The sequence below is a fragment of the Bos indicus x Bos taurus genome, chromosome 1 (genome assembly GCF_003369695.1).
Source record: "Bos indicus x Bos taurus breed Angus x Brahman F1 hybrid chromosome 1, Bos_hybrid_MaternalHap_v2.0, whole genome shotgun sequence".
NCBI classification, from domain to species: domain Eukaryota; kingdom Metazoa; phylum Chordata; class Mammalia; order Artiodactyla; family Bovidae; genus Bos; species Bos indicus x Bos taurus.
Window position 1 is genome coordinate 133,513,971 of NC_040076.1, and position 21,451 is coordinate 133,535,421.

At 48.4% G+C, this 21,451-nt stretch overlaps 1 protein-coding gene across 1 annotated transcript in view; it reads right to left on the minus strand.

Annotated features, from left to right (window-relative positions):
• Positions 1-1,075: 1,075 nt before the first annotated feature.
• The window catches only part of EPHB1 (EPH receptor B1), a 465,091-nt gene continuing 444,715 nt past the window's right edge, over positions 1,076-21,451 (minus strand). The window contains exons 13-16 of the mRNA XM_027545449.1: positions 14,995-15,144; positions 7,852-8,045; positions 5,864-6,019; positions 1,076-2,529 (exon numbers count right to left, since the gene is read on the minus strand). Coding sequence (XP_027401250.1) covers positions 2,421-2,529; positions 5,864-6,019; positions 7,852-8,045; positions 14,995-15,144 — 609 coding nt within the window. The 3' untranslated portion in view covers positions 1,076-2,420. The remainder of the gene's footprint in view (positions 2,530-5,863; positions 6,020-7,851; positions 8,046-14,994; positions 15,145-21,451) is intronic.

Consider the following 21,451-nt stretch of genomic DNA (forward strand, 5'->3'; position numbering starts at 1 on the left):
GAACTAGGCAGAGGGTGCCTGAGCCTTGACTCTGTTGACCCCTCGTGTTTTCCCCTTGGGTATGTTGGATTCTTTCTCTCTTTCATGGGATCTTATGGACACACCAAAGGGCTTGTCGTGACCCTCACCTTGACCGTGCTTTGTCCACAGCCAGGAGGTGGAGGTGGACTGGCCTTGGTGGAGTCACAGTGAGGATGTTGGGTTTAGGAGGCTGCTTGAGAAATGTGGTGACAAATTAGAATTCATTCCTATGGAAAACTGAGAATAGATTAGCCAAATTGCCTAGGCTCATGAGACATGGCGTGGATCGAGGTCTTTGGGGATAATTCACAAATTATGCATGGAATTGGTGAGCTATTAACGAGGGAGGTTCTCTCCTCTACCTGCTGTATGGCTGGATGGGGCCCCTTGCAGCCATATGCCAGTCTGCTGAGACAGTTTGGATCGTCTTCTCCCAGCAGCTCGTGAAGCAAAGGATGGAGCTTTCAGATAGGGCCCCCCTGCATCTGAGCCATACCCCCAGGCCCGTGAGCCTGTCTTATGGGACTTCAAGAAGGTAAGTGTCTCTCCAGGTAAAGTTCCCTGAGAATAGGTAAAAAGGCTAGTCTCACCTTAAATATGTTTGAAATTACCTAAGTGGGAAACCTAGCTTCTTTCACTGCCTCACCGCACCTCCCCCCAACACACACACACCAACTGCATGTTCACAGACCCCACAAGGAAGGGCCTGGATTAGTCTTCAGTGGCTTTCACAAAATTCACTTGGATGTGAAATCCTTGAATGCAGTGTGTAAACTGAGCTGAGGGCAGAGTCTGTGTTGCTGGTTATTATTTACGTTAATTTGCCCGTGACTTCTTGTGCTGTATATTGGAGGCTTTGGAGCCTCCTGTTTATTTGGCTCTATTTTGGGGTCACATCAATGAGAATGATTCTCACACATTCTGCTTCTTGGGTGTCGTGGGGTCTGGGATGTTCCCCCCACCCCTTATTAGGGGAAGAAAGGCAGTTATTAAGGATTCTCCCATACCATGGGGAGGGACCCGCTGGCGTCTGGGAATACACACTCTGACACCATTCTATGTAAACCCGGACATGCTTCTGCTCATTTTAATTAGACAGATAAAATTAGCAAGGAGATTAAGGTAAAAGGAGAAATTAAAAATATTTAAATGTTAGGTGGAATTTACAAAAGTGAATTGAACAATGAGGTACAGGAAGGAATGCAGAGAAACACAGACACATCTGAAACGTTCCTCGGATGCCACACAGCTCAAGCCAGTCCCCAGACGAGGGGAAGAAGAACTCTCTTCCTCACCTTCTTGAATTAGGTTCGGGGGATGTGGAAGAACATTCTCCAGAAACACCTTCCTTCTCCTTCTCTTCAGATGTCACCAAGAATAACGAATCAGTCAGTATCATTCTTGAATGGCCCACACTGCATCCAATTCAAACCACTCACCTGTTTCCTGTCTGAATTTGCAAGCTTTCCGGAGATTTTTCCCCTTTTCATTCTATTTTTCTCCCTACTCTCTCTTCCCACTGAGCCAACAGGCCAATGGGACCAATCAGAAAACCAGACCGACAACATGCTCCAGCCCCTGTGGATTTTCCAGGGGCAAAGACTTCCCAGCTCTTTCTTGTTTGCATCTGTTACGAACAAGCAGTTACCTGATAACACAGACATACATAGGCGTGCCTTTGCACACGGAAACAGGTTTTTTTTTTTTTTTTCCAATTTGTGGTTTCTTTTTCCTTTTTGCAGAAAATGCAAACAAAAGAAAAACAAGGTTTTCAATTGAAGGTACATCTCTTCTTCAATATGAAGACATTAATTGAATTGGTTGGATCCCCCATGCAGTGGTCAGCAAGGTCCTTTGGCAACTGACAGAACATCTGGAGTCTCAGGAGCTGGGGTTTGTTTGAAGAAACTTCCCTACACGAGTCATGAGCAAAGGGAGATGGATGTGCGGGGAGGGAGAGGGCTCGTGGGGAGGAGGACAAAAGGAGAAAAGAAAAGAACGTCATTGGTGAGGAAGAAAATGGGAAATTACTTCTGTTTCTTCCCTCGACCTCCTTCCCTTTCTTCTTGCCAGTGGATGACTCCAGCCCACCCAGGGTGCGAGCTGAGTTCACTCTTGGGGTCTTTGACACTTATGGTTTTGTCTTCACTTCCACTGAACATCACCTTTATGTATTTTTATCATTACATATTTGGTTCCCCACGGCACCTTAAACGTGCATCAGTCACTGAGAAATGAAGGTTGCCTATTAGGAATAGGTCCAGCTTATTCTTCATTATGAGAACGCATTTCTCAGGTGAGAAGCCAGTCTCTCCAGAACATTCCACAGTGGTCAACCTCTGGTTCCCCTTGAGCCTAGTCCTTTTCCTTCCTCTCCTCCCCACAGAAAACAAGAGTTGTCATGCCATTGCCGTTGGTGACTGACTCATCTGGACCCTCATAGACAGAATGCTGTTCAGGATCTTCTTCTGATGACCTGCCAGGGTGACCCCTATTCTCAGGAGGTCTCTAGGAGGGAAAAAGCCACAAAGAAGGGACATTAGTGCTTTCCACTGGTCAGAACTCATCACAGAAGGTAAGCTTCTAATAATAGTGGGGTAGGCAAGAAAAGATGTTTAGAATCCAATATGCCCAAGTTTATCTGAGGCTGGCAAACATCTAACTCAATATTCCCTTTCTCAATCTCAATTTCTCCATGCAGTGGCCCCAGCTTCCAATGCCCCCTCCAGCTTAGAAGACCCTGAAAGTGCTGTGCATTCTTCTTCACCTGCAGGTTCTGGAGCAGCCTTTTCATTGTGTCCATGACCCTAGGCAGACTAGAACTTTCCTCTGCTATTTTTTTTTTTTAACACTCCAAGCACAGACTGTATGGGGCTTTGGTTATTCTGTGAGGTTTCTGCCTACATTAGTGATCGCCCATTGTGATTGAAAAGATGTAGGGCTTGCCTAGTTTTCTGATGTTTTCCCCTGAGTTTCCATTTTCTGCTTCTGTTAGAATTTTAATGTCATGAATTTTTAAGAAGGGTGACCTCAAAATAACTTTCAAATATCTGCCCAAGCAGGAATCCAAGGAAGATGTTTAGGATAGGGATTTGGACTGGATTCGTCTATGAGCTGTGAGTCTTAATATGAACAAGTTCATGGCTTATATTTGACTTTGTGGAGACCCATGCATCTCCCTTTAGTTAATAATATTACATTATTTGAGTGCTTCCCTTGTGCCACATACTAAGTCATTTATACCCATGGAAGCATTTCATAAAAACTGCCAAACCACTCAGAGTCGATGATAATAATTTACCAGCAATCATTTCTCACCTGTGTCCTGCGGGTAGACAATAGACAAGTGCCTTATATTTACTATTCCACTTACCTCTCACCACAAACCAATGAGGTGGGTACTATTATTATTTGCACATTTATAGACGAGGCAAGCAGGGCTCAAAGAAGTTAAGTAACATGTTTGAGATTACACAGCAGGTAAGCAGTGGTGGAGCTGGGCTTCAAACTCAGGACGGCCCGGCTCTCAGTTACCCTGCACGGCTGCTCTCAGAATTCTTCTAATGTCCTGACTGTACTCCCTGAAGACCCCCCTGCCCCAGCAGAGCAGATGGCTCTGAGCACTGTATGTGAGACTCATGGGGAGGCCCCTGTGCTGGCTTCCCGTCTACACCTGGGCCTCCCAACCCCTCCTTTCAGCTGGTGGTCAGCCTCCCTTGGGTTGCAGCTGGCCTAGATTGTCAAATTGTCCACATCTTTCAGCAAATACTTTTGAGAGGTATCCTTGAATTCTGAATTCACAAATTGTCCTGCAATCTACTTTATTTAGTTACACATGTTCTTTTTCCGCCTTTTATCACTCAAGAAGCAAAGGAAATTGCTCCAATAGTGTGTGGACATGTTTTACTTTTAACTAAATCCCTTAATTTTCAGTTTCACTTTCCTTTTAATTTTCCCCTAGCTCTTTATCATGTGGCTATTCCCAGACTGAAGGAATGAGTCCACTTGATTCCTTAGGCTTGTGGAGGATCAGGTGATGCGAGTCCCCATACTCATCCCATGACAGTGGGAAATCAGATACAGTCCTGCGTTCATGGACACTCGCTCCACTTCTAAACCCAAGCATCCTTTTTAGCTCTGTACGATGGGGAAGCTGGTTTTCCACTGGGAAGGGCTTATTTTTCATTTTTGGTGTCTGATGATAATTCATGATGGCAAGGGCTTTTTAAGGCATCCTGGAAATTGAACTCAAGTGTGAAAAAATGAATTCTGGTGTTTAGTGGATCCAAGGCTAGAGTGACATCCAAGCCATTTCCCAAGAGAAAGTGGAGGTTCCATCATTTCTGGAGGGAATAAACCTGAGAGATATGAAGCTGGACTCTAGGAAAATTGATTGCAGACTAGGAGGCTACGACAGAAGGCTGAGGGTCAATAAGCTGTCCCCCTGGCACCCAACTGCTAGAGTTGGAAGACCCCCACCTCTCCCCAGGGACTCAGTAACTGGCCCACCCCAGGATGGAATCCCAGCCCAGAGCACTGTGTCAGAAACAGCACAGGTTTCAGTAAGTGTTTGCCCATTACCTGGCAGACTGACCAGGGGAAACATGTGTCACGGGCCACCAACCCCAGCTGCAGCAGGGCAGCTGGTCAGGTCCCTGCTGGGGTGCGTGTGTATGCATGTGTGTTCAGAAGTTGACTCTTACCCACTGTAATCCAGACGCAGATTTGAGTCAATGCACATTAGAATTACCTAGGGAGTTTTAACATCCGGATGCCCAGGTCTCACCATGTCCCAAATCAATCAGAAGATCTGGGTGTAGGAATCAGGCATCAGTAGTTAAAAGGATCTCAGGAGACTCAGTGTATGTGCAGCAAAGTACAGCCCCGTGTGTCCCCAGTCGGATAGGCGGGAGCATACGGAGCCAGCAGTCAGGAAAGCAGGCTTCAGTTCCCGCTTCGTCACTCCTGACAGCCCAGTCTCCAGGTACTAACACCATCGCCTTTCTGAATCTCTGAATGGAAGGGGTAGAACTAGACACAGATTTCCCAAACTGCAGGTCCACAAAACCCTGCCTTCTGAAATACAGTTCCATGGTATTTAATAATTTTCCATGGGCTTCTTTATCTCAGGATTTTTCATGGCCTTTACAGTGCTAATATGTGAAGTGAATCTCCAGGAGAGTGATAAAGTACTCAGTACTTCCTAAATTTATTTGACCATGGGACCTTTTTTCCAAGGAGAACCTATTAACATTTCCCAGAACGGGTGCTGCTCAGAACATTCTTGGGGAAATGATGGACTGCACGGGTCTTTAAGACCCTTTCTGGCTCTCAGCTTATTTGAATAATTTTAGTTTTTGTATTCCTCCACACTCCTGTGGGGGCTGCAGTTGGAAAATAATTTGTGGGGGCTGGAAACGTCTGCTTATTTACAAGCGCTATCTAAGGATGAAGACAGGCTCTGGGCACATAGGCGACTGCTGCTGAATCAGTGCTCTGCCTCTTCCTGCTCTGATGTTTAAAGTGCTGGCTGGCTGTGTTCTTTCCATCTGGTTGCTCTCTTTGATGGGCTGAGTTTAAAAACTTAAACGGAGGAGAGGCTCTCGGTGATTAGGCAAATGACATATGGCAGTGGTTTGGAGGAACTCTCATTTGGGACCTGGAATAAATCTCAGCCTCCCCACCTCACCCCTACATCATTCCCAGGCTCTTCCCTGCCAGGCCTGGTTCTATCCCGAGATGGGGCTCTGAGGATGAGGCCAGACCCACATCACGAGAGACAGCAACGAGGGAGCCTTGACCTTCACCCTCAGGCAGGACAGAGACGATGCCCACCACTTACTCTGATGTCATCTGGGTGACCAGCTGGAGGGACGTGAAGCCGGCAGTGAGGAAGCTGTCCCTGTACTGGACCATCTTGATGGCGCTGAGCCAGTCATCCACGGTGGTGAAGGCTGTGAAGTCTGGGATGGAGCGGTCGAGTAGGGGCTGGGAAGGCCTGCGAGACAGACAGAGGGGAGCAGTGACCCTACAGCTGCAGGGGGTCATGGGCAGACCACACTCTGGGCGGACGGTGGACTTCATGGCGGTTTGGCGCCCCTGGTGGGATAAGGATTATGGAGGAAACCGGGGCTGACCCTTCCTTCTCTACACAGTTCTGAGCTGGCACAGCTCCTCAAGGCCAGGTGGCCCATCCCCCTGTCCCTGGGCTCTGTCCCATGCCAGTCAGCCCAGACCAGCAGACTGACACAGCGTGGAGTCTGAAGGGAAGAGAAGGATCCCACTCCTTTGTAAACTGAAATCTAAGAGCTTCACCAACCAAAGATATGGTTCTTTTACAAATATATGAAGTTCACTGTAGCCTCCACAATGTCAGCAACATTCTTTCCTCCTTGTTCCGTCCTCTACTGACTGAAAGAAATGGAATACAGCAGCCCACCGCTGACCTTCTCTCGCATACTCTCAGAGCAGAACCCCAGGTACCACCCCCAGAAATCAAGGTGCCATCTTCACATCACCCTTACCTTCAGCATCCACACCCAACCCTTCACCAAGTCATAAAGATTTTACTTTCAAAACCTCTCAAGCTCACTTGCTTCTTTCTACACAATTAGCCTGATTCAAGACGCTATCTCTATGGTTATTGCCATGTCTTCCTATCAAGTCTGTCTTCATGTTCCCCTCAACATCAGGTCCACACTAGCCTGCACTCTTTTAAAAAAGGTAGATGTGATCATGACAGGAACCCCCATCCCTTACCCCTGATCCATGTCAAACTTGACCCACTTCAGTGAGTAATCATTGCTACGAAAACTCAGAGGCCTTAGCAGGGCCTAAAGGCTCTAAGCATCTGGCCCTTGCCTGTCTTCCCAGCCTCAGTCCCCACCTGGTCTCCTCACAAACAGCACTCCCAACACGCTGGCCCTGTCCTTCCCATGCTTGGGCCTCTGCACAGGCTGGAACCCTGACCTTCTGCTCCCACCTCACTTTCACTCAGCTACTGCATCCTTGCCCTTCAGCTCTCAACTGAAATAACAGGCATCAGGGTCGCCTCCCTCATGCAAGACCAAGGTGTATGCTCTCCAAGTATCACACACTTCCCTGCCACACTGGCCAGCGAAGTATCAATTGGAGTATCTTTGGGCAACCATCTGATTCATGTGTACTGCTCCTAAATGATTCTGAGCTCCGTGGGTGGGGGGTGGGGGGGACATGTCTATGTTGTTCATTCTATACGGCCAGCAAGGTCACAGCAGTTAGCACATAAGCACCCAATACACTCTGGTCCAAAGGATGAATTAAAAAACAAGTTAACACTGCAAATGTAGATGAGTGATGTATAGCTGACAGTTGCTGACAGTAGCTGACAGCTCTGTGCATTTGCTAGTAACAAATCCAATTGCTCTAAATTTCTGTCCCATAGCTGTCAGGTTGGCCAAGGTTCCAAGTCTGAAGCTCCCCCGGCCTCATACACTGAAAGGTGTCCTCTGGAAACCGAATTGCCCAGAAGTGGGGTCTCATATCAGTTAGATAAGATAAGCCTAATTATTACAGAGCCCGTGCCCAGTCTATCTGAGGCCAACGGACATAGAGAGCCAGACAGGTATTCGATCATCTGTCTACAGCCCATGCTGGGGACAGGGACTATTTCAGAAAGGTAGAGGGAAAAAAGGAAGGGAAGAGTCTTGGAACTTCTTCCATCTGTGGATAAGCTTAGCCGCCTCTCCCTTGCTCTCAGTGGATTGAAGGCTAGCAGCCTTGCTCAGGGCTCTTCCCAACTATGAGACCCCACCCCCACCCCTAGGCACCACCTTGCTCGATTGGACTCACACGGCGGTGATGGTAGCCACAGTCTTGAGACTTGCCGGGTTCCGGATCATCTTGTCCAGGGTGTTGACGATCTCTGCAAAGCGGGGCCGGCTGTTACGGTCCTTCTGCCAACAGTCCAGCATGAGCTGGTGCAGAGCAGCTGGGCAGTCCATGGGAGGGGGCAGCCGGTAGTCCTGCTCGATGGCATTGATGACCTGCAGAGACACACATAAGAACAGGTATGACTGCTGATGAGTCACTAGCCAGTCATTCACAAATTAGCCCCTGAGGGTGGAGCCTCCTTGCCCCAGGTCCTCATTCTGTGCTGCTATACCTCTCACTATAACAGACTTTATGGGCACCTGGCTTCTGCCCCTCGACTATGAGTTCCCAGAAAGCAGGGCCTGCATCCTGTTGTGTCTTTGTGTCCCCAGCTACCGGGATAGGGCCTGACATTTACTAGATGGCTATGAAATGTTTGCTAAAGAACGGTTGGAGCTTCTCCTTTGAGAGGATACCAGGCCCAATCTTGCCTTCCTGGCAGCTGGTGGGACCAGGGCAGATGAAACAATGGCACATGGAAATGCAGTGAACCCACTATTTGCAAACGACACCCACCAGAGCCCACTGTGGGCCTCATCCTTCTACTGCTATGGGAAAAGAAAGGGAGAGAGGGGATCAGAATGTGATGGAGAACCTACTTCATGCCAGGGACCCATTAGATGCTTTAGACTATCTGTCTTAATCTTTATGAGGCAGCGACAGGAATTCGATAGAAGATAATTTAGTTAAACAAACTGGTTCAGTACAATGACAATGGTAAAAATAACAAGGTGATCCAACATAAATATCTTCAATCAAGTTTTGTTAATTTTCATAGATTCCAGGGGATAATTTTGTAGAGATTTTAGGATCTGTAAGCACCCTTTACTTCTCAGTTTCCAATTCATTTAAATTAATTATGCCTGCTCTCTGCTTTTGGAAATGATAAAAATATTACAAGCGACCCAGTGCTAAACATACAAATTTATTATGGCACACTCATAGCACAATGCAAGGAATGGAATACAATGCAGGCCTTAAGATGTTGCAAAAATGTACCTATTGAAATGGAAATATACTCCCATTATTATATTAGGCAAAAGAGCAGGCTGTCTAAGTGCAGGTATGGTATAATCTTACTTTTGTAGAAAAACAAGAATCAAAACAAAACAAAACTAATAATTACACACATACATAGAAAAGCCCTTAGAAGCGTCTATACGATAGAGCTAAGGGTGGTTGCCCCTGGGCGGGTAGAAATGTGAATGCCCTCGTGTTTGTCTTTTTGTTTCTTTATATGTTTATACCCTATAATAATTAGGCATTGATTTTACATTAACACAAACAGTTAAAGACCTTTAACAACATAAGAAATAATTCGGAGCTCAGGAATTTTCAGGTGTTTTTGCTTCTACTTTAAAATATGTCAGATTCATTTCAACTGATTATTCTTTTTTTTTTTTTTTTTTTTTACTTTGTAAATTGGTCAGAAAGTGAATATTCTTGATTATTTTATACTGTTACAAATTCTATGCATGGTATTCAGGGCATGAGGGGGAATGAGATAATATAATAACCTGAAGTCATTAGAGATAATCAAAGTGTATTATTACTTCTATTCAATGTGGAAAAAAAAAAAAAACACCCACAATGTTTCAGAAAAACAAGCACACAAACCATACCAATATGATCACTTTATAAAAAACCAGCTACTGTGGACGTGCACTTTTGAATAATATGATATACCACCAACAAATGTTTATCTCGGCCAGACTGTTGTCAATCAGACTACCTATTACCCTCTCAGGAGTCCATTTTAGCCCTATTTTCCCCACAAGGAAATGAACATGCAATCAGGGGGAGTTATTTACCTGAGGGCACGCAGCTAGTGAGGGACAGGGCTGGGAAAAGAGATATCTAAGTTCAAGTTCTGAACACCTTGAAGCCTACTCTTTCAGACTCCGTGGGATTGCCACAGTGATCTCAGCCTGGAGAACAGTTCTTGGAGCTGTTTGATGTCTTCACGGTAGGAAATGGGGATATACAGCTAAAGCAAGTAACCCAAGAGGGTGAGTAACGAGGCATCCTTTCTAGCTCCTTCCAGACAGCCAGGTGGAGGGGCCCAGTCACAGAGTTCCCACTCAGCATGGGGACAAGTGGGATTACCCACTGAATGGCTCCACAAACTCTGGATTGCCTAAAGACAAGCTGGTGGGGCCAGCAGGAAGGGTTTGTGTCCAGATTCAACTTCTTTGAGGGGGATGGGGCCCCTAAAGTCTTCGAATGCAAGGCAGCTCATGTTCCCCTAAACTGCTGGCCTCATTGCTCAAATTATTTCATGGCCAGATTCTCATACACCAATGTTCCCCTCAACAAGATTCCTCTTCTGCCTGCCCAAAAGAAGAAGGAGCACTAGAGGCAGAGCCCTTCTGTGGGCACAGCTCAGAGGTGTGACCAGCTGACCCAAGCACTCCTGGCACATCATTGAGTGGCCAGAGCACTGGCATGCTCTGACTCTCCTGTCTGGAAGCTTTAGACCAGATGGCATTTAGTCGCTTTGCCCTTGTCTCCTCTACAAACCACCTCTTTAGAAACTTCGAAAGACTGTTCTGGTGTTTGATTATGTATTTCCTCTGTTTGTTTGATATGCTGACTTTCTTTTTAAGAGCACATCAAAGAGTCACTGATTCCTCCTCCCTGCAGGTCCAAAGCCCCATGCACTGTGTCGATGATGGTGTGGCATTGCCATTGAGCACATAGACCTTGGAGATCTAGGTTAAAATACTAACTCTATTTCTTATTAGCTCCAGAAACATGGGAGAGTCACTTGACTTCCTGAAACTGCACAGATGGGAGTGTCAGAAGAGCCAAGCGATACAATGAGGCAGTGTGCATTGAGCACCAAACGTTAGAGTCATGAAAAGGATCCCATCATCACGTGGAGGCTGTCACTGTGGCCATGGCTATTACAGTCTTCTGTAATAGGTCTTCTCTGCAGAAACTGCTGCTGTTCTCTACCAGCCATAGGGAGGTTTAGGAAAATGGTGTCTGGAAAACACCAAGCAGGTAGTGGGGACTTGTTAAATGGGACCTCTCTCCCAGAGTGTCACCTTTTGTGATAGAGGAGACAGGAACCCCCTCCCCTGCTTTTGCTTACAAAATTGGACTTTATTCCATCTGCTATTTCTTCTGGACAACTTTGCTATTATTGCTTGAGTAGATAATACTTTGGGAGCAATGATGCTTCTTAAAGCTTTTCTCTCTGCTCCAAAGAAAAAATACCAAATCATTAGTTGGTATATGGGTAACATTAATCTATGATTTTACCAGTGGCTCAGTGGTAAAGAATCCACCTGCCAATGCAGGAGACCTGGGTTTGGTTCCTGGGTCAGGAAGATCCCCTGGAGAATGAAATGGCAACTCACTCCAGTATTCTTGCCTGGAAATCCCATGGACAGAGAAGCCTGGTGGGTTACAGTTCATGGGGTTGCGAAAGAGTCTGACATGACTGGGCTACTAAACAACATTCATCTACTTGTGTCCATCATGAAGCACTATACATTTGAAGATTTTTATTCTCTTTTTAAGGACTGGTGTTTTCTAAGTACATATATGCTATGCTATGCTATACTAAGTCGCTTCAGTCGCGTCCAACTCTGTGCAACCCCATGGACGGCAGCCCACCAGGCTCCGTCGTCCCTGGGATTCTCCAGGCAAGAATACTGGAGTGGGTTGCCATTTCCTTCTCCAGTGCATGAAAAGAGAAAAGTGAAAGTGAAGTCGCTCAGTCGTGTCCGACTCTTAGCGACCCCATGGACTGCAGCCCACCAGGCTCCTCCGTCCATGGGATTTTCCAGGCAAGAGTACTGGAGTGGGGTGCCATTGCCTTCTCCAAAGTACATATAAGTTATATTCAAATTAAAACACCCTTATTTCAAAAAAGTACTTGTGATCCTCTAATGGGGCTTTGGGATCACTCCCTGTCACACCTGCCTCACTGGCAGCTGTGGAAAAAGCCAAGAGGAGGCAGGAGAATTTGGACTTACAGTCCTAACACCAGTGACTGCATCTGACTGCATCTGACTTGTGAACACAGATGTGACCCAAACCCGGGGTCAGAGGGCATCCTGCTGAGCAGACTTGAAAATCAGAGCAAGTCCTGGGCCCCTTCTGGGCTTCCCTGGTGGCTCAGACTGTAAAAAAATCCACCTGCAATGAGGGAGACCTGAGTTCTATCCTTGGGTTGGGCAGATCCCCTGGTGAAGGGGACAGCTACCCACTCCCATATTCTTGCCTGGAGAATTCCATGGATAGAGGAGCCTGGCAGGCTATAATCCATAGCATTGCAAAGAGTCAAACAGGACTGAGTGACTTTCACTTCACTTCTGCCTGGGCCCCTTTCCTTGATCCATGACAGGATGAGATAAGTGGATGTTGAAAGACTGGTGATTGAAATGAGATCAGATGGTATTTCCAGAGAGAAGCTGATGGTGAGTGTGGCAGTGAGAACACGTCGGGAGCTGTCATGGAGCAGGCCTAACTCACTTTGAATGGCCTGCAGCGACAGGTGCAGTGGGCTGCCTTTGCTCACCTGTACCCTGCCTGGGATGGCAGGTGTGGGGTTGGGTGGGGATGAGGGGCAGGTGGTCTGGACCAGGGGCCCAGGGCTGGTGCTCCTCTTTGAAAGGAGCAGGGCCCCTCCTCTTGCCTCCTGTCCCCAGCGGGGCTCCCAACTGCCCCCAGACATGCACTTTTCATTAGTGAGTTGGGCGGTGGGCGGGCTTCCTTGACCTTCCATGTGGAGAGTGAAGTGGCGGAGCTCAGAGTAGTGGAGGATCCAGGGCAGAGGGGGTTAAGTTGAGCTCTGATGTTTCAATAAAACCGCAGCTCCTCTCCACAGACACTGCCAGTCTCATTATCTCTGTCAATCAGATCCAAGCAGTAGAACTTCCAAGTTCTCTCTCTGGCTGACAAACTCTCTGTACATGTTCAAAGAACTTCCTGGGCTCTGGAAGCCCAATTACCAGCACTCCGACTTGCCTCTGCAATTCTCTTTCTTAAAGCCTTTCAATTGTCATCTGTAAAATCCTTTACTGCCACCACCTCAGTGGTTTCTGATGTCGGGCTACAGCCGGGAGCCCCTCCTGGGTCTCTCCCAGGACGGGTCGGGAGATGCCTTCTGAATGGGCAAAAGTTACTCTATGCCTTCCACAGAGAGTAAACTGGTACTTGGGACAATGGTGAAAGGCTTTATTTTAGGGGAAAAAAAAAAAAAAAACGGAAGGAGAATAAAACTGCTCCTTTGCAGATGTTCTTATTCCCTTTGAGGCCCAGCTCAAGCATTAAATATCTGGAAACCTTCTTTACCTACCCTCAAATGTTCCCATAGCTCTATGTATCTGGTGCTGGGCTGTAAACCCCCAAAGAATAGAGCCAGTAAGCACAATGCTTAGTCACAGTTAGCAAACTCTGAGTGTCTGTTGAGTGAATGATTTGGGATTTCTGAAAGTCTAATATCAGAAACTTCATTTGTTTTCAGCAGAGGTGAATACATTTGCTGAGAATATCCTGAATGTCAAATCTTGCCTGTCAGAGAGTTTTCAAATCCATTCCACATGTGCTGAATTGTTCTTAATCGGATTACAGTCTCTGGGCAGGGCAACATGGGTCTGCTTTTTCTGGCTAACATTTATTACTCATCTAGCTGACAGTGTGGACGGAACCAGAGTGCAGCTGATTTCATGAAAGTAGCCTCGGCATCAATTCCGACACTTACTGATTTGACACGCTACAGGAGCAGAGGCAAAGCATGGAGAATCAGAGATAATAGAGGATCTAGACACCACCCATGGTCGGCAACAGAACCTGGCTGAGGAGACAGCTTTTTCACCTGCTCTGGGCTGAAGGCACTCTACCCTCCAGAGCAGGGGGCATTACTGCTAAGCACCCAGCTCCTTTTCTGTCTCATTAGACAGGTCACCACCTTTCGCAACCTTCTGAGCGACAGCCATGGCTGGAAACCTCCGACTGGACAGAGGACTGGTTGGGGGCCAACTTCTCCAGTTTACCAGTGCCTTGGGAGCCCACACCCACGACAGAAGTGCTTCTGGGGTGGCTGTTTTCCCCATCTGGACTGGGCCAGCCCTGTCTCTTCTTCCTTGGAGGTTGGGGAAGATAATAACTGCTCCCCAGTGATGGGAAGAACAAGTGAGAACACAGGTAATGCAGATATTGCAGACTGCGATCCCCTTAGCCCCAAAGGAACTGTATATATTCAGAACACAAGAAGGAGTGGTCCCAGGGATGGGGTGGGGGGGATCCAGGTAGGCTTTTGATTGTGACCTTATCAAAGCAAATCATCCACAAAAGGTTATCCACTTTTTGGTAATTATGGAGCAAAGGATCCCATCTGGAACACCCCTAAAATGCCTCTGCTAAAAGCATCTCAGATGACGCTTCTCTTTCCTGTCTCCCTGTCCCTTGCGGGTCAGGGAGGGGTGCTGCTGACCACCCAGCTCCGTCCCCTCCCAAGACCCGTCTGGAGCTGACCAACTCTGGGACTCTTGCTCAGCACCCCCTTCACCAACAGGTGCCAAGGATTCAGAATAACGGATTCTCAGGAATAAGGGCCTTTACAATGAACTCCTCCCTTTAGAGCTGAGACACAGAAGTCGCAGACAAAAGCTGCTGCTGGCTCAACACAGCACATCTGTCAGAGTAGAGCAGCTGGAAGCCAGGTCCTGCCAGGCAACCAGCACTGCTCCCTCTCCATCACACACAGTGACAGAGGGCACGCAGGCAAGTGCTTGGCAGCAGGGTACAATTCCCTGGTCAACTTTGGGCCTGATCTATTCATGATTCAGGCCATTCAGAACCAGCCCATCATCTCCCGAATTGGTCAGGGCACATTTTCAGGCTTTGGGGTCATAGGAACCATCACACCTCTGTGCTGGGCTCTTGATTAGTTCAAACATTGGTGCAAAGGAGGTCCCTGCGTCCCCTGCATCAGACACTTCACGTTCAGGACCCAAGGCCCAGTGAGAAACCAGGTGGGCCTGGCATGCCAGAGCCCTGGGACCCCTGGGGTGAGGGTAGTAGCAGCCAGGAGCAGCTGACACTTACATCTTGGTTGGACATGTCCCAGTAGGGTCTCTCTCCAAATGACATGACTTCCCACATGACAATCCCGTAGCTCCAGACGTCGCTGGCAGACGTGAACTTGCGGTAGGCGATGGCCTCTGGAGCCGTCCATCTCACGGGGATCTTGCCTCCCTGGGGGAAGGAGAAGCCTGGTCAGTCCAACCACTGGGTTCCCAGTTGAAAGTTGGTAAGAATAAACTGGGCACACACGTCCATCCTTCCACCCCTACCCCGATGTCTTGCGAACTAGGACAGCGGGGTCCCCAGGCAGAGGAATCTGCAGGGCTGGTCTCTCTCACACCACGTGTGGGCACATCGCATTGCTCCACACCAGAGGTGGTGACTGGGGCTGCGGTTGCATTCACCCCCAGTTCCCTATGTCCTGATCCTACCATCACCATGGGTGAGAGGAACAGTGGAACTAACATAGATGCATAGGACACTGTGTGAGATCAGCTATGTGAGCCGTGACAGGCAGGTGCGGCTCTGCTGGCCTACAGTATTGTACGTACAAGTCACAACACTTGAGTCAGAAGGAAGCTAAGCAAGCAAAACAGGAAGACAGTGAAGGTGACACCTCTGGACACCCCCAACCACGAATCACCCTCTGCCCCTTGCACCCTGTGCTCCAGCCCCGGGGATTGGCTGTCCTCACTGTGCAGTCTGCAGGCAGCCCTGGCTGCACTTGGTTTACCCGGCCCGGCACTGAAAGATGCTGGCTCTCCCCCCTGCCCTTCTGTGCAGGTTGACATCCAGAGCTGCAGACACTTTCCTAAATGGCTACTCTTAGGTTTGTTTCCCCATCTAACCCTCCAGCCCCACCCTGGAAGTTTTCAGCTTGGCTCTCTGCTTGGCCCTCAGGTCATCTGCCAGACCTCAGCCTATTTTGTTTACCAGTGTGCATGCTCAGCCACAAAGTCATGGCCGACTCCTCGGGACCCCATGGACTAGCCCTCCAGGCTCCTCTGTCCATTAGATTTCCCAGGCAAGAATATTGGAATGGGTTGCCATTTCCTCCTGCAAGGAATCTTCCTGACTCAGGGATTGAGCCTGCATCTCCTCCATTGGAAAGCAAGTTTCTTACCACCGAGCCACCTGAGAAGCAAGGGATTGCTATCCATCCATTTGTACATGTACTCCCTCAACAGATAGGCAGTGGGCACTGCTTTGTGCCAGGCCCTTTTGAGGAGCTGGTGTCCCAGAGCTGAGCCAGCTAGGGGCCCTGCCCTCAACCTGCATGGGGCATGGGAAAGCAGACAAGAAACAGAAACTTAATATGTACTGTTAGCAAGATGGAAAGTGATGAGGGTGAGGCCAAGGGGGATACAGGGTGTGTGAGAACTGGAAGAGACTCCTAACACAGGAAGGGGTCAGGGAAGGTGGCCAGGAACAGTCAGAGGGGCAGTTCTCTGGAGCCTTTGGCCAGATGTGGATACCGGTACTGTCCCTTTCTACCTGTGTGACTTACGGAAAGTTACCTAACCTCTCTGTGCCTCTGTTTCTTATTGCCAAAAAGGGGGTGATGATCACACTTACATAGTCAGGTTGTCGTGAGGAAAACGGGGTTACTATCCATCCAGTGCTGGGGCAGGGCCAGGCATAGAGGGTCCATGCTATCCACTTGGTAACCAGTTAATCAGGCAGAGCATGTGGAGGAGGGAAGTCCAGGCAGAGAGGAGCACGGGCAGATGTGGGGGTAGCAGGCAGCAGAGAGGGAGGTAACTGCCCCCAGTGTAGGGTGGTCAGAGCATGGAATTCTGAAGGGGGATGTAAAGAGAGGGCAGCTCTCTCGGGCACTGATGCCACTCATGGGGGCAGAGTTCATCATTCTCCAGGGGAAAAAAGATCCTCGTTTTTAAGTCTTCACGCCAAACACTGGACTTCACTGCCCTGGCCCCATTGAGATGCCTGGGCTCTGCCTCCATAATACATGAGGCCTACATGTCCCTCCATCCCCTTCTCATCTGCCCCCTGCCTTGACTGAAGGAGGCTATTTTTATTCTGACCATCCTCATGATCTGTTCAGATCACCAGAGATACATGTTGGACTTCAGCAAAAAATACCTTTAAAATGCATAAGTGGTTAATCTGAGCGCCAGTGAGAGAAAAAGGAACAAACTGCAAAGTGTATTTTTATCTGGTTTCCTAGCTGGGGTCTGGGAGGAATGAAGGCATTCTGGCCCCAACCTCCCCAGGCACACATCCAGCTTTCCGCAAAGAAGACAGCCCTGATTTCCCCCAGGACTGTGGCAGGCTTTTGTGGTGGGAGAGTCCTCAACTCAAATACCAGCCACGTGACAAATGCCTTGAGGGCAGGCTCGGGCTGCGGAGGCAACAGAATGCTCCGTTCTCACCATCGCCCCAAACATGGATGAATTTATTGGTTTTATCTCCTTGGTACCACGGTTGGGAAGAGAGGTGGAAAATCCAGCCAGTAAACCAGGAGTTGTCGAACACAGTGTCTGACAGCTCAGAGATCCCATGCTGTGTGGCCACACTGGGTGGGGGATATTGCCACACCCGGAGAAGACCTGGGGCTCCCCTGGAGCAGAGGGGTCTCTCAATACAATACACCTGGGTTACGTAAGGTAGGAGAGAGCAGGAATTTAATTAGTGTCAGGCTGTGTGTGTGTGAGAGAGAGGCAATGAGACTCAGAGTGAAAACTTACCAGTGTGTGTGAGAGAGTGAGAAACAGAGAATTTGGTCATGTGGGTCTGTGGATCAGTGTCAGGGCTTATCTTTTGCGCCTGTTTGTATCAGGGAACGGGGAAGGGAGATGAAAGCGTGCTTCTCCTGAATTTTAAAGAGGCGATTTGGGAGTCTGAAGGTGTCCTCTCTGCCAAGTCTGGGGCAGACCCAGGGGCCGCTGTGACAGCTGTGGCACCTCCCTCCTGCATGTCAGCTGGCAGTGCCAGGCCCGCTGGCGAGGTGCCTCCTTGCGTTGTTGGGCCTCACTGAACACAGAGTTCATCCTGTCACCACCCTGCCTCCATCCCAGCAGGTGCCAGAGCCTTTGAGAAGAGTCACCCTGGACAGGCAGGTGACAGTTTTGTCATGAAGGCCCCCCGCCAAGAGACCAGGGGACGCTGATCTCCAGGCCGGCAGGAGGGAAGGGGCTGGGTGGTCTCCTTCCTGGGGGTTTTAGAGTTCCCTCTCAGCTTTGCAAACATCACATCATCAGCATTGCCTTCAGATGCTCAGAGGTAATTATGATGGATTATTTAACTCATCTTCAATTACATGGAAGAAAATCTATTAATGTAGAGATGGTGACCAGCCCCACGCAGGGGATTAGGTGAAAAGGAAATGGAATGGCACCGCAGCTGCCGGCGCTTCTTCTCATGAGGAAGGTCCTTCTTCCAGAAGAGAAGTCTGGACCAGAAAGACCAAGGTCAGGGTGCCCCTGTGACGGCCAAGCGCTCTGAGGGTCCTGGTTCTTGCCAGTGGAGGCATGAGGAAGAGGCATAAGGAAGGAGTGATCTGCTCTGCTGGATGGGAGGAAGCACAAGGGACAAATTCTCAGAGGGGCAGACAACAGATGAAGTCCACGGGAAGGATTCTGCACCCTTGTGGGCCAGAGGGGCTGACACTGGGCTTGAAGAGAGCATTGTCCCCTGCACGGGTTCCTCCAAGCACCAGATGCTTCGATGTCCCCCAGGGATGCTAAAGGCACAGGTGTGCATTCTGCAGGGACCGGGGACCAGGTTCCCTAGAGCTGCTATAGGAGTCACCATTGAGACATGGTGGGAGAGAAGAGAAGAGGATGGGAAGGCAGCTCACCACCATCAGTGTACTTCATACACTGACCTTCCAGGTAAAGCGTGGCATTCTTCACAAGTGTGACACTTCTAAAAGTTTGTTTCAGAATAATCACGCCTTAACTCAGGTATGAGACCAACTACAAAGACTCTGGGTGTGTGTGTGATTTGATACACTAGGAAGTGATGTCTGGCAGCAGATTAATTTTAACCCAGCCATTCAAGGGCACCTGCTAAAAACACACAGCCACACCTACCACTAAGAGTGATGCCAATAGGTAGATGGTTTCAGCCTAGAGGTACTGTAGTTCCTCAGGCTCAGCCAGCCTGCAATAAACATCTATGCAGCACCCACTCGGCAAGCACCCTGCTGGGAACCTGACAGGAAGGACACTCAGCCCCGCTCTCGGGTGACAGATATCCCCAAGGCCCCCCAGACAGCTCGCTGCCTTGCTGCAGTGACATTGGAGAGGTATAGCTCGTATCTCTGGCTCTAGGACCCACACGACTGTGTTTTTCAGGCTACAGTCTGAGCATAGCACTGGTTTGTCTTCCTAGCTATTCAGCGTAGAGATGCCCAGAAGGGTAATGTTTCTAGCTGTCTGGGCACTGCTACAGTACTTTTCTCCATCATCAGGTGTGAGACAAAACCTCAGTGGGGATATTACAGGAATCCAGACACTGATGAATATTGAGTATTGTCAATCATAGAATCATTAGAATCATGTGCGGGAGGAATCCCCTTGAAGTGATAGGTTTATGACTGAGACGTCATGTAGTGGCTCTGAATTTCATAATGCCCACTCTCAAACAGGTTTATAATATATAAAACATATTGTGGTTGTTTTGAAGATCCAACATGATACATATATATATGTAAACCACTCAGAATATTATTGTTACCATTAAACAAGAATTTATGGAGTGTTGTGAGTTGAGTTTGCCCCCGCCAACCCCCAAAACAATACATTCAACTTCTAAATTCCTGTATCAGTACGCGTGATCTTATTTGGAAATCTGGTCTTTGGGGATGGAACTGTAACCACAGAACCAGCTCTAATCTGGCCCTATTCTGTTTCTAACAAGATACTGAGTTGTTTTTCAGAGGCAATAGGAACAAAACTGCAAGTCATACAGCTGAAGTGTATGCAGAGAATTTATTGATCTCAAATAACACCCAGAACCAAAGTTTTTCCACACCACAGAACCAAAGGACCAGGACATGATGGAACCTGAATGCTGAAACCCTTTCAGAAGCTAAAGGTTCACTGTCCATGAAGACCAGTTCTGCAGCTCCTTTACCATACCACAAACAGCCACGCTCCAAAACCCTCTAGTCAAAACCTGCCCCACCAGTGGTCCATGTACCAACCCTCCTCCCCTAATTTGTAAAACTATGACCCAACCCTGGATCGATCAGAGAGAGAGGTCTGAGCCCTGTCTCCTGTCTCTTTGCTGGTCGACCTCATGACAAAGCTTTGCCTGTTCTCAAATGCTGCTGCTGCTGCTGCTGCTGCTGCTAAGTCGCTTCAGTCGTGTCCGACTCTGTGTGACCCCAAAGACGGCAGCCCACCAGGCTTCCCGTTCCTGGGATTCTCCAGGCAAGAACACTGGAGTGGGTTGCCATTTCCTTCTCCAATGCATGAAAGTGAAAAGTGAAAGGGAAGTTGCTCAATCGTGTCCAACTCTAGCGACCCCACGGACTGCAGCCTACCAGGCTCCTCCATCCATGGGATTTTCTAGGCAAAAGTACTGGAGTGGGGTGCCACTGCCTTCTCCTCTCAAATGCTAGTGCCATAGTATTGGCTTCTATGCACGTCAGCCCTTTGCTGGGTAACAGGAAGTAAAAGGTGAGGTCATACTGGATTAGAGTGGGTCCTAAATCCAGTCACTGGTGTCCTTACAGGAAGGCCATGTGAAAATACAGAGATAGAAGAGGGCATGCAAAGTGAAGACAGAGACAGCAAAGGGAGTGATGCATCTACAAGCCAAGGAATGGCAAGGGCTGACAGCAGCCACCAGAAATGAGGAGAGAGGCCTCGGTCACATTCCTCTCTGGAAGTTCTAGAGGGAAAGTGACCCAGCCAACACCTTAATTTTGGACTTTTAGCCTCCAGAACTAGGAGGGAAAAAAAATGCTTGCTGTTTCAGATCAGTACAGTAGCTCAGTGATGTCTCTTTGCAACCCCATGGACTGCAGCATGCCAGGCTTCCCTGTCCAATACCAACTCCCAGAGCTTGCTCAAACTTATGTCCATCGAGTCAGTGATGCCATCCAATCATTTCATCCTTTGTCGTCCCCTTCTCCTCCTGACTTTAATCTTTCCCAGCATCAGGGTATTTTCCAATGAGTCAGTTCTTTGCATCAGGTGGCCAAAGTATGGGAGTTTGAGCTTCAACATCAGTCCTTCTAATGAATATTCAGGACTAATTTCCTTTAGGACTGACTGGTTTGGTCTCTTTGCAGTCCAAGGGACTCTCAAGAGTCTTCCCCAATACCACAGTTCAAAAGCATCAATTCTTCTGCGCTCAGCTTTCTTTGTAGTCCAACTCTTATATCTGTACATGACTACTGGAAAAGCCATAGCTTTGACTAGACGGACCTTTATCAGCAAAGTAATGTCTCTAATTTTTAATACGCTGTCTAGGTTGGTCATAGCTTTTCTTCCAAGGAGCAAAC